Raw genomic sequence first — 19,180 nt, forward strand, 5'->3', positions numbered from 1 at the left:
GACCTGCTAGCTTGCCTCTGATTGGCCAGGGCTCGTCTTTAGGAGATGACCTCTAACCTTAGCTAAAGAAGGAGATGGAAAGGTTTTAGGAGTTTGCATAATTTTGACTGGGGCAAAAATTTAAAATGTGTGTTGCTTTCCTTAAATCAAACAAATATTTGTGTTAGAATATTGTAATGAAAACAAATAGTGTTACAGCAACCTCTATATTTGTAGAGAGCCCTGATAAATATGTAATCTTATTGAAAACATTCAAATCAACCTTGAAATTGAGTATATTAATGCAGACTGGGTAAAAAAAGAAACAAGCAAAAAAAACATGTAAAAAAGGTAATTGCCAAACTTATTGGCACCTTTGATAATTCTTTAGAAATAAATTTACCTTAAGTATTTTAAAAATTCACACATTCCAAGTTAATATTTTGTGTCCACAAAGCTTTATTTAATGATCCATGACTATGTGATTTTTAAGTGTAAATATGACTTGGTATAGACATTTACACTGGCCACACAAATGGGAAAGACTAGAGAACATGACAAGATTTTCCATTACATTTTGTAATATCTGGAAGAAAACAGCCACTTACTTCAACTTCCAGTCAAGATAATAATCACCAAGTCTTCATAGCTTCATACTTATTGGATGCTATCAACTGGTTGTTTAGAAAGTAAGCCGGAAATATATTTTTTTATCTTACCATCACAAACATTAGCATGTGCTACACTCTACTGGCAATCATGTGCTTTAAAAAGGGCAAAGACTGATCTCTCCAGCAACAAATACACCAGGTAGATTTTGATGTTGCAGCTTATTTCTCTCCTAAAGTTCCAGTGAACGTGGGTTCATCACTCTTTCAGCATCCAGGACATTTTGAAAAACATCCAGCTTTCCAAAATGTCAGTGATCAAAGATGGCCAAATCAACAGAAACATCTCAACACTCAAACAAATTAACCATCGTCCATTGGTAATTGATCCTAAAAAGTATAGAAAACCTCTGAGCTGAACAGAAAAGAGGAGAGCAGATGAGCCGGAAGTCTGGATGACAGGGGAGAAGGGTAAAGACAGCCAGCGTCTCTTTGAATGATGCAACCCAGCGAAATGTGATAGAGGAGCAAGTGTCCTCTTGGCAAAAAGGAGTTAAAGTATCAATTGCAAGGATACCAATAACTGTAGCTTTGGTAATTTGGTTAAAAAGATGGCTTAAACTGAACGAATGTCCTAAAAAAAAAGTTTTTTCTACATTTTTTAGTGTTGCTTTAATAAAAGATTAATTAAATTTGAAAAATACCAAAACAACAAAGTTTCTGTTTTTAGTAAACCATAATAAAAGATATAATTTCAAAACATATTAATATAATTTTTGCATAGGTTACGCAATTAATGAAGTAACTGATAATCAATGTTTGACACTTATTTTTCCCTTTATTGAAAATTCAAGTTGTATTTATAGACTTTAATAGGATGAAAAGCCTTAAATTTTAAATAATCACCACTTAAACAGACCCCAACGTTCTTTAAAAAAGTTTATTGGCTTTTAAAACCACTTTAAAAATCTCACCAGTGAGTACTTTCCATTGAAAAAGAAACAACGCGTTTGCAATATTAACAAGCTACTGTACATTAAGCAGAACACCAGACAACAACACAGAGGAGGGTTGATTTTTTTTTCTTCTTCTTCTACTGGTAGAAACGGACACGATAGTCAAACAGGGTCGGGTCAGTAAAAGGTAAAGAGTCAAGAGTCACTGCTTGATGGAGCTGCTGTAACCATAAAGAGGTGCATTTCCTTCATTTAAAGTCAAATATCAGTGCCATGTTGTTAAAGAAGGTAATTAAGAGAAAACATGTTTCTTCACAAATGCATTTATCAAAATAGGAAAATGTCAAATTGAAAAAACTCCAGAAAAAATAGAACATTAACTTAGTAAACAGCACAGTCACACGTAATAAAAATAATAATAATAATAATAAAAACATAAAGTAACTCATGAAACTAGCACTGCCAGTCTGGTTAACAGAACCTGCCTACATCACAGAAGACAGTGGTTACCAAGAATATACAACAGAAGTCATCACACATGCATGTATACAATCATTTATCAACATAATGAGCATGTAGGTTTTAAAAGGTTATTCTAGCTTTTTTTCCCCCCTCAATGCTTTGTATTCTCATGTATGAGAACGAGTAAGAAACGTGTATCTCACTGAGATTAATGCACATTTTGCTACAAGACAATTAGTCATTTTCTGACAATCCACTTATTTTCCTTACTCATCTTGTCATAAAAAATATTTTTCTTTCCTTTAATTCTTTTTCTAAGCGGGCACCCATCATAATTTATCATTTTTGTCCATAAAGGTGTGACAAAGCCATGTGTCGTAAAAATTTAGTGCAATAACGTGAACCTCCAAAGTTTTGTTGAAATTTTTTGTTGTTTTTTTTTTTCTCCAGTGTCTGCTGACGAACTTTGAGCACAATGTCACAGAGAAGTCTGCAACCAGCTAACAGTATCACAACTTTTTTTTTTCTTAATATACCCATGCTAATGATCCTGCTCACAGCACACATCACTTCTGCAACTGCAGAGACCTATTTATCTTTGAGTATAAAAACCAAAAATAATAATAAAAATAGTCAAATAAAATCAGCAAGCAAGACCAGACAGCATTACTGTTACGACACATTGAGCCAGAAATGTAACACACAACATACAGTATCTTGCCAACTATAAATCTGTTAAGCTTCTTCTTTTTTCTTTTCAATGGCACATACTTAGCTAGGATAATGGCCATAATATAGTGTCTGGATACACCAAATCTCTATGTATCTATTGTATTTACAGATGGAGCTTAAACATGACTTTTACAACATTGACAATATAGCCAAAAAACTGAAGCAAGCATCCTACTGTATCACAGAGCCTACCTGGCTAGCAGTGATGGTTTCAACATGCTTTCAGGTCCATGGTTACCTATAAAACATAGGACAGTGACCATTTCACTATTTTACAAACTGTACAGAAGATTCAACTTAAGCCTTAACTCTTAAATCTCTGATGCTGCCCCGCTCTCCTGTTGTGTCGTGGATGCTAAACGCGGAGTGTTTCTGTGTGGAATAATCTCTTATGATTCTTGAAACGGGTCATCTTTGGCATGAAAATGAGGCCTGGATCTGCACAAACATTATTTCCGTGAAGCTCATGCAAGAACCTGTCGGTCCTCCTGGTTTTGCAAAACCTTCTCCATGCCGTTGAAATTCTCTAGCCTGGGAGTGCAAAAAAAAAAAACCAAACTAAAAACATCTCACAATTGAAAAGACAGCATGGCAATTTTTGTTTCCACCAATAAGGTTGTAGCCAATACCTTACGGAGTTGGTTCTTCGGTTCAAACCCACCAGTTGCCGATTCATTGCTTCTTTCTACCGTTTCGCACCCGTAAACAAACCAGTCCACACGTAAATCTTTGCATATCCGTTCATTTTTGTTGCTAGTGAAGGTTTTTTTTTTTTTATGAATTATGGAAATGCTCATAGAAATCTCGGCCTATTTCCATTTACTTTATTTCTGATTCCTGTTTGGACCAGATGACGCTTATGAAACATGGCAACAAACATGACCCCTGATCGAACTAAAATGACTAAAGGTTTGTTTCAAATACAGCAACCTTTTCCAGGAACAGCGCAGTTTTCTGGGACCATTTCTTTTAAACCCTCATCATTTCCACTTCAGGAACCAGAACCAAATCCAACCGCCACGGTAGAAATTCACCCCAGAAAACGGCCCTGGCAGCAGGGTAGCTCTTTTGGTGAAAATTCATGGTGGAGTTGTGTGGTAAGAGATTCCTAAGCATTTGATTTTTTTTTTATTCTCCAAGCATTTTATCCACTTCTTAGTGTGCACATAATTTACATAAACAGCACAGATTTCCATCATACTGTCAAAACGTATGCCACAAACAGCTGGGGTAATATGAAAGGGTCCAGGAAATTAAATTCTGGAGAGAAGTGGGCCAAGAACAGTTTACTTTACTTCCAACAACCTCCTGCTGGAAGACAGAATTTAATACTGTCAGTTTGGTTTTGTGACTGTAAGACTATAAAGGCGCATTCTGATTGTTTTCTACCGGAATAAATTTTTTATAGGACTATTTTTCCACCCAAGCCGTTTCTGGAATGCATTTCCAATGTGAGAGTCCAAATCAGTGCAGTTCAAGCACATTACAGCTGCTGACTGTGAGTGGGAATGTCTTTCTACTGCAGGAGTGTTGACCAAGATCCTGTTCAGAAGCTGAATGTGAGACAGACGCTCCTGTTGCAAAAATAAAAAGCATCAAGAGCTTTTATTTCTGCTGATTTCCAGCCATTTCTGCTCTACTAAAATCACTTAAAAGTCAGATAAAATTTTCAATTTTATAGATACTTAATAGTTTAAGCCTGAGAAACATGTAGGTGGCCATTAGCAGTGCCTCATTACATGCCTTTATCTTTGCTTTGTAGCTTAAAAGGATTAAAACACTAAAATAGTCCTGTGGCAAGAAGGATTGTTTTGAAATTGCTTTAAAATGGGCCCAAAAAACAACACTGAGTCCTGAGAAACGTTCCTGAAGTCAAAAGGAGCTTTTAAATTGTTACATTTCAGCCATTCTGGACGTCCTTTACATCAACAACATGGTTTTGAACCTTACAACATCCACCTCACCCCACATACGGCCAGGGTAATATAAAAGGCTCCAGGTAGGAAAAGGTTCAGGGTGGCATACTGAAACGCAGCTTAAGCACTAGTATTTTTTGCTGTTACAAAACCAAATACAAACTATAAGGAGATCATGGAAAATCAATAACTCTTCAGTTGTCAAATTGGGTATGAAACGCCCTCCTAGCAGGTACAAATTGGTACCATAGCTGGTACGAAATGCCACCAACAGCTCCACTTCATTCCCAAGAAATATCCAAAAAAAAAAGTATGAAAAATGGGAATGCGCAGCACCCGTTTATCTTGTAACAATGCAAAACAAGAACAGAGAAAGGAACTTAAAATATGAGAGTAACAGCTGCCGTGAAAGGATGAAGCTCTGGATATCTTAACATTTTACTATATACAGTTCATCTAACAATGGCGTAAGGCCTTAAACTTTGGGAATAAGGCAGCCAAGTTGTTGATTTTTTTCAATAAATACTCCACAAAGTGGCCTGCATCTCCATCTTCTCCCTAATGACCCACAAACTCCCTTTTTTTGAAGATAATAAACAGTACAAGAAGTATAGGCTTTGAGAGGTTTCACACATGAATCAGTTTTTCACTGATGTTGGTTTATGATAAAAGTATAAAGATTATGTCAGAAATTCAGCACCTAGCAGCTAAAGATGCTGCCCTTTTTATATATTTTTTTGATATGGCAGGCAAACGTACTACAACTTTTATGTGCATATACCACAATAACCAATATTGTCTCCATTTGGTAGAACTCGAACTGCACACGTTAAAAGGAGAATATGTTTTTTTCTTTTTTTGGTGAACTCTCGTGTGCCAGATTTGCAAAGCATTTCCTATTCCTTTGTTGTTCGTAAAGTATAAATATTGCATTAATAAAGATTACCCTTCAAAGCACACATATCTGCTCTTTGTTTGTCGGTGCATGCTGCCACAGAGTGTTCGCACCCTTCTCTTGAAATGCTAACATTTTAGATCTCAGATGAGGGAGAAAAGTGAGCAAAATACTGAAATATTGTTGACAAATGGTGAGGGAGGGAAGAAAGGTGGCGGGAGATTGCTCTGGTAAGCATGGCACTTTGAACAGAACAAACGGCCAAAGTCCAGACAAACTCCGACAAACAATGGATTAAAAACAGATATATTACATATGCACCAAACTGAACAAACAGAGAACATAAATCATACAGAGTAGAAGAGAACGTTAACCCAGCATCTCCACGGTAGTAGGCTGGTCTTTGCTCTCTAGCCACTCGAAACCAGAATTCACAGTATCACTGCATATCTGCTGGAAAAGTGGGTCGTTCTTTAGTTCTTCCAGTGTCGAGTCTTCGTACTGCTCCTGCTGCTGATTGGGGTCAAACAGCAAGTTGGCGTCCAACGTGTTAAGGTCAGTGATGCTACTGGACAAATCTGAGGTCAGTCTGATGTCGCTGGAGAAGTCGGATGCCACTGCGTTGAGCTCCGAGGCGACCTGACCCACCAGTTGGGAGCTGGGATTGAGTCCGTCCTCGCCCAGCAAGTCCTTGACAGTGTTGTTGAAATCGAGTTGCTGCTGTTCGTCCTCTGCCTCCTGCTGCTGCTGCTGTGTGCTCTGGAGGAGGAGCTGCGGTTGTGTCTGCGCGGGATCTTCTCGGAGCTGCTGCTGCTGCTGGTGCTGGTCTTGCTCACTGGGACCTGCTTGTGCTTGAGTGTCCCCAGCTGTGAGGTAGCCATGCTGCTGGAGCTCGAAGGCAGCAGGGCTGGAGCTGGCGGGCAGCTGACTCTGGGACGCGCTTCCTCCCGAGAAGCTCGGAGCCGTCTCTAGAATCTGGGTGAGGTTCATGCGGGCCGTGTAATTAGAGGGGAGGTTGTTGATGCCCAGACCACGGACGGAGTCGTCTCCGTCTGCTTCCATCTTGCTGAGGAGGACGCTGGTGATCTTGGCGGTGTTGCTCTGACCCTGCACAGGCAGCATCTCGCTCTGCATCATGATATTCAGAGGTACGGACTGGCTGCGCTGCACCATGCTGTGCACAGAGCTGACAGTCTGGCTGTTGGACAGGATGCTGAGCACCTCCGAGGTTATGGGGGAGTTAAAGGGCGAGACTACGGCTCGAGTCGTTGTTGTGGTGCTCGTTGTGGTGGCTGGGGGGTTGGTATTACCGCTGAAGTTCCTCTGCCGCACAGCAGGACTAACGCTGCGGCAGCGGAAAGTGTTGGACGCAGCTGAGGCGGAAGCCTTGTTGTCTAGCGGTGCAGGTACGGCAAAGCTCTCCTGCTTGGTGGGAGTCGTTACACCACTTGCCTGCTGCTGCTGTGTTTGCTGCTGCTGCACTGGAGAAATTGGAGTAATGCGTCCAAAGTGAGCGCCGTCCTGCCTCGCCTGAGACTGGAACGACTGGCCAGGAATTGCAAATGCGTGAGGTTTGCGAAACTGATCGTCCACCAGGTCTTGGTAGCTTGGCAGAATGCCGATGCTGTGGTTAGACAGAGGTCCGGCAGAGTTACTGTTGTAACGGTTGTTGATCCACTCCAGCTTGGCCTTGTCAGGGTGCGTCGCCATGGGCCTTTGCATGGGTTTGACAGGGCTGCTGGAGACGATGCTCGCCTCATGATATCCTGTGATGCTCGAGTTTATGGGAGTGAAAGCAAAAGGGTTCCTGCACTCCACGGGGCTCGGCGGCACGCTGCTGCTGCAGTTGGACAGCGGCGTGCTAATTGGGGTGTGCCGGCCCATCGCTCCGTCTACGGGGGTGACGGGAGCCATTCGGGAGCAGGGGCTCTCTCGGGTCAGGCTGTGTGCGAGCGTCATCTCGGAAGTGGGAGTTGGCGTCGGGGTGGGTGTTGGAGTCGGGGTGGGGGTCTGAACAGGGGTGGTGCTGCTGTGAGTAGAGTGGTAGAAGGTCGAACTGGTTTGATGGGCGGCGAGGATGGAGCCCTGACCGCCGGCCGACTGACCCTGCAACCCGGACACGTCAACACAGTTCCCAAAGAGGCCCTTCAGCTTCATCTGCTCCTCCATCTGGACCAGTTCCTCCACGATGCTGTCCTGCGTCATGTCGTCATCGTTGAACGAGAAGTAGTCCATGCTCGGCTGAGAATTGGCAAAGTCGACCATCTGCGTGAGGGTGAGCTGGCCCGAGGCATCGGACGGTTGAGCCATCATGGAGAGCTGGTCAGCGGGAGCCTGTTTGTGTTCTGCTGGTATCTGCTGAGGCTCCCATATTGTGCTCTTTAAATCGCTCACAGAGGCTTCGTGTGGTCCTGAGTTGGCCGTAACGGCACGAGGGTCCCCGGTGATCTGCTGCAGCAGCGCCTGGTCAGACGCGTTGCTTCCTGCTGGTCCGGCAGAGGGATCCACAGCGATGGAATGGTCCTCGTGTTTTGAATCTTGCTGTTTCGCGGCAGTCTGCGTTCCCTCGGTGTGCGTGAGAGGTGCGTCTGTAAGTGCAAGGATCTGTGTGGGCCCCAACGCCGTGTGTTTGGCAATCCCTTTGCAGGGGGCACTCTCTGGTCTCGCAGGGGTTCCTGGTCTGGGAATTCTCTTCATTGCAGCGTTCAACCCAGGTTTGGGATTGTCAATGACAGCAACCGGTTGCTGGGAGATAAAGACCCTCTTGACAGGAATAACGTGGGACTCCCCCGCTGCACGCTTCCTGGGGCTCTTGGCATCTAGGCAGGCATCCTTAGACATGAGAGTAACAGCGGACGAGCCATTGGACGACGTGTTGCCATTGGAGTTCTGATTATCAACAGTCAAGTACAAAGTACTGTCATGGCAGTTACTGTTATTGCTGTCCTGAGTCCCAGATGCAGAGCTGGGAGGGGAGGCGGAGTCACTCTTTGTCCGCAACCCTTTCTCGGGTCCTGGGGAACATTTAACCAAAAAGCTCGGCTCACTTGCAGCTCTGAATTTTACCATCTTCTCCTCTTTGGCTCCTCCAACATGCTTCTCTGCCCCAGACAAGGAATTATTGTCACTTCCAGCGTCAGACAACCCTTTGGCGTCCGCAGAGAGGGTTGGGGTCAATGTTGCAGCAGGTTTGACTGCAGGAGACTGGGGAGCTGCCGAATTCCCGCTCTGGGACATCTGGGAATCGTCCAAAGCAGCTGCGACGTTCATGCCAGCAGAGGCTGGTCGCACACTGCTGTTGCTGCTGGGGGCCAGAGCGATAGTAGTCATCTTCACCACGTTGACAGAGCTGACGTGAGGAGAGGGCATCACTGTCTTTATGGGGCTGTTGGTGATGAGCAATGTGGGTGGAGAGCGCAGGGTTATGGCACTCGTGGCAGAGGGCTTGGGAAGGATTTGGGCATACCGCGTGCCATGTCGTGCCAGTCTGTCTCCCACGGGACTTGCCGGGACATTCTGGGGTGTTTTGGGAGACTGTTTGAGAGACTGAGTGACAACCTGGAAGTTTACAGGCAACACTTTTCCTTCCGCTGTCCCCACAGGGCTCGGTGAAGTCATCAACTGCCTGTTTCTCTGTACCTGAGGAATAAAACACCATTTATTTATTGGTACACTTACACGCACAAACCACGTCTCTGGAGTAGGGCTGTAATGATTCATCAAATGATTTGAGTGCTTTGATTCATAAAACTCCTTTAGGCTTCATCAGCGCACTGTATTCTGGCTCGATGATTATCGGTGTTGCACAACGCTTTCATTTTTGACAAGTTTGTCACTGCGAAACACTGCAAAAACACCAAGTTTTCCCAAGTATTTTGGGTCTAGTTTCTAGTGCAAATATCTTAGAACACTTGAAATGAGAGAAACTAACTTAAAAGTAACTTTTCAGCAAGATTTGGCCAGTTGTTTTTAAGGAAATAATCTCTTAATATTTATTTTTAAAAAGTACCAGTTCCATTGGCAGGTTATTTCACTTATAACATGGAAACAATGTCTTGTAAGTGAGATAATCTGCCAATGAAACTAGCACTTTTTCATCAATATATAGGAATTATTTACTTAAAACAAGCCTCTATGTCTTGATAAAAAGTTACTTTTACGTTGATTTTGTCTCATTTCAAGTGCAGTAAGATATCTGCACTAAAAACTACTTGGTAAGATTTGGTGTTTTTGCAGTGTGATGACTAAAAGATGAAAAATGGAGAAAAAGTCAGGACATGTACCGGGACTGGGCTGGGGACGGCCGCTACTACGATTCCTATGGTTGGCTGAGGGGACAGCAGCGCAGGACTGCCACAGGGGATGGTGGGTCCGGGCGTACTGGCCTCCGTCCGCTTCACCTGCATCTCACTGGGCAGTGGCGAGTGAAGCTTCTGCTCCTGCTGCTTCTTCTGGATTTTGCGCTGCAGTTGCTGCTTTGCGTCAACAGAGGGCGACGCCAGGGTCTTCACTTGGGGCTGGAAAGAGTTTGCCTCAGCAGTGGGAATGAATGCAGAGGCTGGAGTTGGGGTCTTCATTCCTGTCAAGGCAAGAACAGTTCAAGAAGAATCAGTTCAAGAGATCAGACACATTACCATTGTCAAAATTTTATTTGCTGAACGTCTTCCACACTTCTGTCTCTGTTCATTTCCTGTCTGATCTGCTTCAAGTAAATAAAACCTGACTTTAATCTCAAAATTTTGACTTTTTTCCACAAAATTTTGAATTTAAACTCTTAAGAATTCTACTTCTGTGTCAATCGGTAAATGTCAAAATCCAAAACAAATTTCGTAGGTATATGTCAATCATGTTGATAATATGTGGAAATAGTCACATATTTTACATGTACTGAAGATAAATAGATTATCTACTGTAAAAAAAAGTTTATGGTTGATGTTTGCAAGAGTTATAAATTTGGTGCCAAAGTAAAAAGCAAGTCAGATTTTGGATATGTCATGCTGTTGTTAAGGTAACACCTGATTATTACAGCAAAAATTTACATTTGCCTGACCCTTTCAACAATATTATCTGCTTTATTTGTGTTTTTGCTGCAGATAATAATGGAAGAGGATGTATAGCAAAAAGCTCATCTGTGAACTGCTTTATAAATATTGTGCACACAGCAGCAACCGTATGAAGTCATTAAAAGAATGTAAACCAGTCAGTCCGCTTTTCTTCTAGCATCGGCAGAGTGAGGGTCCAACATACACAAACAGATACGATCCCGGCAGCAGGTGTCCTACCTGTGGGTGTTCCAGTCATAACAGTGAGAGCAGCCATGGACTTTGTACCAATGTAGTGACTGTTGAGCAGGAAGCGAGCCAGGTCCTCCACGCTGTCAAACTGACGGCTCAGCACCTTCTGAGCCCACTCGCACACCAGCCCGCAGGCCGCGGACCTCATCTCATCCTCGGCGCTGGGAGACTGACCGCTAGACTCCATCAGCTCACACTGTCCAAACCGTAGCAGAGCCGGTTTAAGGATACTGAAACGGTTCAGGAAGGTTTGAGTGAAGCGAGATTTGTTGCAACTCACCCCGTCACCAGATTTCTGCAAATCCAGGTTGGGTAGGGATGGCATGTGAACGAAAGCTTTCTTTCTTAACCCGCTGTAGCAGTATGTGCGACAGAGTTAAGGCTTCAGAGCAAGAATCCAAACCGAGGATAATTCTCTAATTATAAATAATAACAATTTATTCAGAATAAAACATTAAATAAAACAAATAAATATTTAATTTATACATATATATATATATACATATATATATATATATATATATATATATACACACACACACACACACACACATATATATATATACATAGATATATATATAATGAATTATGTAGTACAAATAAAAATAAATTAATATTTTATTTGTTTTGATAAATAAATAAAATATTGGTATTTTATCAATTTTCAAGAATAACTGACTTAAAACAAGTTCCTATAACTTGCTGAAAAGTTGCTAGTTTATGTTTTTTCAAGTGCAATAAGATATCTGCAACACAAACTACATCAAAAATACCAGGTAAGACTTTGTGTTTTTGCAGTGCACTGATCACTGTAAGAAAGCTGCTAATTACAGCAATTAACTTTACAAAATCTGAAACTGGACATCTGCAATAAATAAACATTCACTCAGTGTTTGAACATCTTGATTTCATTGTAAGGATATTTGGATTTTCCCCTCATGCCCAGACGACGAGCCTTCATGTTGGGAAAGACATTCTTCATGATCTTCCCAAAGTCTGCTGCACTCAGTGGATTGTAGCCAAGATTGTCACAATAGCTCCTGAACAAAACCAGACTGTTTTTTTCATCATGTCTCATTAAAACAAAATACATTTTCTGCGTATCTCTCTCTCTTCACCCACTTGTATTCGTCGTACACCTCTTGCTTGGGGAGGGACGTCTCCGGGTGCTCTTCCAGGTGATTGCGTATCCAGTTGAATGCATACATCTGTTGAGTACGGCTCGACGACATGGAACTCTGGTCACTGGAAAGGGGCCGAAACAAAAGAGAAATCTGGTGAGTGCGCCGAGTCCCGGACCGCTGCGCATCATTTTTCTTGCGAATACAGAAACTGTAATACCATAATCCAGCAGTAGAGGACCCCCTCTCATTCCCAGTCCAAATGGGCAGAATTTGGGGGTCGGGGTGATGAATAGATATGGGGAAACAAATGACACACAGACAGCTAGGTATAGAGCAGGAATCTAGAGATATTTCAGTGTTTTGGTTCATACTGATAATCAAAAATGCTGCAGCAAAATAAATAAATAAATAAATAAATGTGGCGAATATGAAACAAAGCTGCCATTAAACTTGTTCAGCTTGATTTTAGCCAGTGAGCGGGGATTTGAACAGCTGGCAGAAATTACACACAGTTCAAAAATGTAAAAGAAATGAATAAAAAGGTTTCCCTGTGAGGAAGAAGCAAAGTGTTAGATTCAGCATGTTGTGTTTCTTACCTTTTATCATTGCCACTGCTGGGACCAGAAGGCAACTTAAGGTAGAGGTAGAGCTTTTCGATGTCTGTAAACTTCTCAACATCTTGCTGTAAAACATTAAAACAACACAAAGAAGCGACGGTTTAAATAAACATGACATAAAAATGTATTTATTACCGTTTGATTTGCTTCCAAATTTTTTACAGAACCTGGAGAAATGTGGAGCGTTTAAAGTAATTCAGAGAATTTGTATTTCCAGATTTTTATCGTTTAAATTTTGTCCTTCCATTCGTTTTTCATTCTGTGTCCTTCCTCCCTTCCTCAGATACTTCCTTTCCCTTTTTCCACCTTTCTTTCTGTCCTTCAACATGTCCAATCTTCCTTCCTCTGTCCTTCTTTCCAATTATCTCCTCTTTCCTTCATTCCCTTTTCCCTTTCCTTCTTTCTGCCCTTCTTTTCTTTCTTGCTGATGTTTTGACCTTCCTTCCTCATGTGCATTATTGTGTCCTCCCTTTCTTCTTTCCTTCCTTGTGCCCTTCCCAACTCAGTTATTTCTTTCCCTCCTTACTTTCTTTCTTCCTTCCGTTTTTCCAAATGTCCTTTAATCATTCTTCTTTTCCTATGTCCTGCTTTCTGTTATGTTCCTTTCTTTCTTCCTTCTTTCATTGCTTCCTTATGTTCTTCATCGTGTCCTTTCTTTCTTTCCTTCTTTCTGCCTGTCTTTCTTTCTTCCTTTCTTCCTGTCGTGTGTCCTTAACTCAATTATCTCTTCCCTCTTTTCTTCCTTTCTTCTTTTCTTCCTTATGTCCCTCAATTTTTCCTCTTTTGTCCCTTTGTTCCTTCCTTCCTTCCTTCCTTTCCTATGCTCTTCATTGTGTCCTTCCTCGCTCAATTATCTCTTTCCATTCTTCATTCCGTGTTTCATTTTTCTTCCTTATATCCTTAAATCTTTCCTTCCTCATGTCATTCATTGTGTTCTTCCTTCCTTTCTTTCTTAATTGTGACCTTCCTAACTCAAATTTCTCCTCGATTCCTTCCCTCCCTCCTTCCATCCTTCCTTATGTCCATCAATCTATCCTTCTCTCTTTTCTTGTGTCCCTTCTTTCTCTCTTTTTCTCTGATTGCATATTTGAAGCATGGCGAACTGGAAAAGTAAATTTTTCCGTAAACATTGATTTATTTACCTGTTCAGAAGGTTAAATTTAGTGTGTTAATGTTTATACAGATGCAAATCAAAGTAGATGTCACCTAAAATAGTTTCAAACAATCTAATTATATACACAGATTCAAATCTGGTGTGATCTAAAGTATATTACAGCGCAGTCAAATTAAATCTGTTTAAGGAAATGTCAAGGCGATTCTAAGGTAAATTTACTGTAAATACATCATTCAGCTGCTTTAGTGTTTAAATATCAGCGACAGAAAAATACTCAAGATTGCAGAACCATCCGAGTACTCTGACTGGCCTTCAGTTGGATTTCTAAGAATGGATTCATATCGCCTCTCACTCGTCTGTTTGCCTCTTTGTTGCCATGACAACCCAAATGAACGAGCCGTCAGCCAATCAGACGCCACGGAGAATGCCGTTTACTACGAGTCGCACATCCTGTTTGGAAACAACAGCAGGCCTCGGTTATAAATTACTAAAACAAAAGGCTTCAGGGGCAGATTAAAAAGTTTAAGTTTGTGGGAGAAACTTAAACTTTTATTTTCAATTCAACCAGTTAAAAACACTGAAATATCGCTGAATGTATTAAGCAATATTTCTGGAAATATCTCTTAAAATTCTGTTAAAGGGAACGAAGAAATATTTACTGGCTCATATTTGTAAGGATATATTCTTCCTTCCTTTCTTTCTAAATTATGACTGTTAATGTTTTACTTCTGACAAAGTATTGTAAGTACATAAGGAGTGAAGGATGGACAGATAGAAGTAACAAAACATAGAAGGAAGGAAAAACAGAAAAAAGACAAGTAGGACACAAAGGTTAAGGAAGAGAAATAAGTAAATGAAAACAGGAAAAAGGAAGAACTTAAAATGGCAAAGATTGATGAAAGTATACAAGGAATGAAGGAAGGACACATAGAAACAAGGGAGGATACAACAAAACAGAAAAAGGACACTTCTTCAAAAGAAGAAAAGTAGGACACAAGGAAATGAAAAACAGGAAAAACAAAGGACGTAAGGGAGAGAGGAAGCGAAGGAAGGACGGATGTAAGAAATGAAGAAGGGAGGAACATAAATAAGGAAAGATGACAAACAAAAGGAAAGAAAGTAAGGACATAAAAATTAGGAATAAAGTCTGACAATGCAAACTCGTTTTTTAAAACCTTGTTTCCTTTTCTCCTTTTATTTCCAAACCAGAAAAATAAATCAGATTAAATAATTTTCCAGATTGTGTCGAAACCGTCCACTTCTGAAAGAAACATGAACACATTCATATATTAGAAATGTTTTATTTATTTTAGCCCAGAAAACAAAAGACAGAATCCGCCTCTTTTACGTCTCGTTTCATAATCGCGTCATTCGAGTCTCGTTTGATGTTTTCGCATCAGAGGAGCCAAGCGGCGGATCAGGTTTTAGGAGTAACAGAACGGAGGGCTGCCAAACTCTACGCACATCGCTCGAAATTAAAATACTTTCTATTTTATTTGTGTGACAAAAAAAAAAAAATGGACAAAGCGTGATCACGTCGCTTTGATGTCACCGTTCCTGCTTTGTAGAGAAAAACATCTGTGATCCACTTCAGCTGCAACAAATCCAAACCTAAACGTTCACAAATAGAGCCAGTAGGAGAAACGTGTTGCTTTTCTGACCAGAAAACCTAAAAATAAACCTGCAAACGTTCAAAAACGAATACGCAGAAACAGAAAGCATCAAAAACTTTCAAATAAAAATAACTTTTATACAATGTATAAAATATATTTGAAGATTTATTATATTTATAAAATACTGCAAAATTAATTTAATAAGTTGATACAAAACATTAATACATAAATTGTGTTTATTTATTCAAATAAATCTGATTGAATAATGAAGTTTAAATTGTATTAAATGTTCCATAAAATGTAAAAAGAAAATACATTTTTTGAATTTGATGTAAAGAAGTAAAAATGTATTTATGAAAATGTATTTTAGGAGTGTTAGAACGGAGGGCAGCCAAACTCTACACACATAGGTGGAAATTAAAATACTTTTATTTTATTAATTATTAATGTATCAATTTTGTATTTATTCTAATAAATAATTAATTATTTACTGGAAAACATAAATACAATATTTATTTGAATATATAAATAAATGTGTTGTTGGAATAAATACAATAAATTATAAATAAAATTTCTTTAAATTTGATTTTTTAATAAAAAGAAAATAATAATAATTAAACTATAATAATTTTTCAATAAGTTAGCTTATTTGAAAATTTGCAATAAACATCAACATGTTAGGGTTAGTATAATAGTATAATGTAATATTTGTTGGTGATGTAAAATGAGATATTACAGGAGTTGGAGATCCAGATACTTACCAATATGCTGTCCACTTTTGATTGTACAGATTTGCTACAATGAGAAAGAAAAAAATATCAGAACAATTTGCATCACAATCACTTTAATTTAGTACAATATTTCATGTATCTCTTCTATTTGCTCTTTTGTAAACATTTTCTTATTCCTTCTAGCTTTGAATGCTGTGAAGCTGTGCTCTATGATGTGTAACTATGGCAACAGGTTGTTGTTTTACAAATGAGAGCAGCTGACTAGCATCTCAAGACGCTCAAATGATGCCTAAGCTAGACTGTTAGCACGTCGTGACATGCTAGCAGTCTTCGGTCAGAGGCCTCTTCAGAATTGTTGCAACACTGACTGCTACTGGAGATCCCTCCCTTCACCGTTTATGACGACTCTGAAGATATTTGGATGATATGAGCTACGACAACATTTAGTTTCCTTTGGGAGTTTTTTTTTTTTTTTATTGAATTGAAATCGACTTTGAAGACTTAAAAGTTTTGAATGGAGCTGCTGAAAAACTTTAGAGACAAGATCAAAATTAAGGAGACATCAGGATATTGGAAAAGTTAGAAAAAAGAAAGAAGCGTGAGGAAAAACGGGGTGTTATTGATGTTAAAATAATCGACAATTATCAAGTAGTGAAATCATTTCTTTAAATCTGTACAGTGGATATCAAAAACTGCTTTGCAAATAGAAAGTTATTTTATTGCTTTCATTCATCAAAGGATGATGAATATTTACAGAAAATGAAAGGCAACATAATATGGGTGGGCAATATGGATTTAAGACTTAATCACGATATTTTGTGGTACTATTGTGATAACAATAAGGATTATGATTAAAAAAAACTACTTATTACTTATTTTTATAGGTAACAGAAAGGTTGTGACAACATAACAACCTTTATATTGCCACAAATATTGTTCTTGAAAGAACATTTCCGTTTACAATTGGCTTCTTCAGTACACCACTTACTTAAAAAGGTGATTTATATCAGTAAACTGCACAGAGTAAATGCATTTAATCATATTTTTAATGTACTGATATTAATTAATGCTTTCAGGGAACAGACAGTTTAGAAAATAACAAAAATAACATTTCTGATCATAAGAAAAAAAAACAGTTTTGTTTTGTCAACAAGTGAAATTTATCTTGACAGTAAATTTAAATTCTTATGAGAACTTTTTCCACAATAACTGATAAACAATACTATATTATACCACAAACCCAACTAAATAATAAGCTATCATATAGTTTATCATTTATTGAGATAAATTTCTTTACTGTTGTCACATTGTATCTCAGATGATGATGTTTAAGCATCAATAACTGAAAATATAATTTTTTTTAAAAGGTTTTGTTGGCTCTAGTGGCCTTTATTTGAAGGTAGAGGATAGAGGGTTATGGGAGAGGGGGAAGACATTTAGCAAATGTCACCAGGCCAGGAATTGAGCCTGCGACCACCGGCATGAGGACTAAGGCCTCAATACATGGGTCATGCCTAGCCCCTGCGCCACCACAGCACCCCAACTGAAAATATAATTAAATGCAGTTACGATTTGCAATTTAATAATAACAAATCACATTCTTGATGTGATTGGTGTCCTATGGAAGTATATTACAAATGGAAATGTTCTTCAAGCTCAGGTTTTGGAGGCTATCATTTTTGTAACACAGTTGCAGCCATACAATCACTTAAAACAGTGACAATAAATACTTCCTATGGTCACTTTGATCGTTGACACAATTAGGGGAGCGCTGATAAATCCACCAACCAATAAATTGGTCCCAATTTTCTTAATTTTAGGAGTATGGTGATAGGCTAATAATATCCACAAATCTGCTAGATGATAAATTGTCCCAAAAGTTATTTCAATAAACGATAATATTGTTATTTTGAGACCATGTTCAAGTAATATAATGGTAATGTCATAAATAATGCAAGAACACATTCTCAGAGATCAATAAACCTTCAATTCTAATGAACATTTAACATTGGAACTGGAAGACATTTTAAATATCCAAAATAAATAAGCAAAACAACAGAAACAGCATATAAAATCTCTGTAAATAAAATTGTCCTTCAGTTAGTTGAGTTGAGCCCATCGGACCGAAGCTTTTTTTCAATAAATCATGCAAATGGAAATTATTGAACTCATGCGGTTAATTGATTTACTGCAACAAGCTGCAATCGGTGCACCCCTAATCACAAAATATCACGATAAACTTTAAATATCCATATCGACCACCCCTACCTCAAACTATCACTTTACTTTTTTATCTACTTACTGAATTAAATGTATATATATAGAGACTGTTTTTAAAAGCATTCTATTTGGGTATTCAGATGTGTATGTTGCACAGCAGAAATCAGGCTAAACATGTTTAAAGCAAGCGCATCGTCTGATAATTACAAATATAATGTGCAGGCATGTGTGCAGCATGGTGAAAACCAGAGTGAGGCCGAGTCTGTGCAGCATTCTGCTCTGACACCTGTCATCATCCTGAGCATCAGCACCACCGGTGGGGTTGGTGTCATCTATTATAACATGGCCTCCTATGGCTCCATGCTAATGATCAGAGCTGCTACCAGTCCGTCTCTGCCGTCTTATTACCGCATCACCCCGAACCCGGACACCGTCTCCGGATCCCTGCATGCGTGTTCCGGTGAAGAAACCGAGGCTAGCTCGGGGAAACGCGTGTTATTCTCGGCCGCTTTGTGCAGATCACTGCCTCCCTACCTCTACCATGGTCAGATACGATGATTGTGAGGCTAGCTTTTGATGGATCAGCACCATCCTTACCAAATTGAATTCTTTATTTTGAACTGCAACGCGTTGGCCTCGGGCCCTTGGAGTCCTGGCACCAGCGCTGGAAGAGAGCCTAATCCCGAGGCAGGCTTCTGACCAGGTTGTTGTTGATCATCAGCCATCGCGACGGTGGGGTGGTGGGGGAGCTTTAACAAGTAGGCCTCATCCCCCGGCTGTGCACTGCACCCAGACCCACCGCTGCCGGAGCGGCTCAGTCAGCTAGGACAGCCCCGCCGGACCCAGCGCAGAGCATGGCTGCAAAAACACTGTGATAGGACCCCTCACGAAACCAAAAAGAAAAAAAAAAAAAAAAAAA

At 40.0% G+C, this 19,180-nt stretch overlaps 1 protein-coding gene across 3 annotated transcripts; it reads right to left on the minus strand.

Moving 5' to 3' along the window:
- Positions 1 to 1,512: 1,512 nt before the first annotated feature.
- On the minus strand, positions 1,513 to 19,180 carry rfx7b (regulatory factor X7b). 3 transcript variants are annotated; one of them, XM_008412015.2, is made up of 10 exons: positions 18,859 to 19,180; positions 16,072 to 16,105; positions 12,563 to 12,648; positions 12,184 to 12,222; positions 11,965 to 12,087; positions 11,766 to 11,882; positions 11,123 to 11,207; positions 10,831 to 11,038; positions 9,832 to 10,127; positions 1,513 to 9,187 (listed from the first exon to the last, which is right to left on the minus strand). In XM_008412015.2, exons 1-10 carry the CDS (start codon positions 18,984 to 18,986, stop codon positions 5,918 to 5,920), a joined length of 4,386 nt encoding a protein of 1,461 aa, XP_008410237.1. In that variant the 5' UTR covers positions 18,987 to 19,180; the 3' UTR covers positions 1,513 to 5,917. The 3 variants fall into 3 exon arrangements, with proteins under 3 accessions (XP_008410237.1, XP_008410236.1, XP_008410238.1); XM_008412014.2 differs by having other exon boundaries at positions 12,184 to 12,270; XM_008412016.2 differs by lacking the exon at positions 12,184 to 12,222.

The sequence above is a fragment of the Poecilia reticulata genome, linkage group LG6, assembly GCF_000633615.1.
Source record: "Poecilia reticulata strain Guanapo linkage group LG6, Guppy_female_1.0+MT, whole genome shotgun sequence".
NCBI lineage: Eukaryota > Metazoa > Chordata > Actinopteri > Cyprinodontiformes > Poeciliidae > Poecilia > Poecilia reticulata.

Coding starts and splice junctions, on each gene's coding strand:
- rfx7b (XM_008412014.2), bottom strand. CDS start 18,986: ATGGCTGATGATCAACAACAACCTGGTCAGAAGCCTGCCTCGGGATTA. Junction 12,649..16,071: donor CAAAAGTGGACAGCATATTG/GTAAGTATCTGG, acceptor AATGTTTTACAG/CAAGATGTTGAGAAGTTTAC. Junction 11,039..11,122: donor TGCAGAAATCTGGTGACGGG/GTGAGTTGCAAC, acceptor CGGTTTGGACAG/TGTGAGCTGATGGAGTCTAG.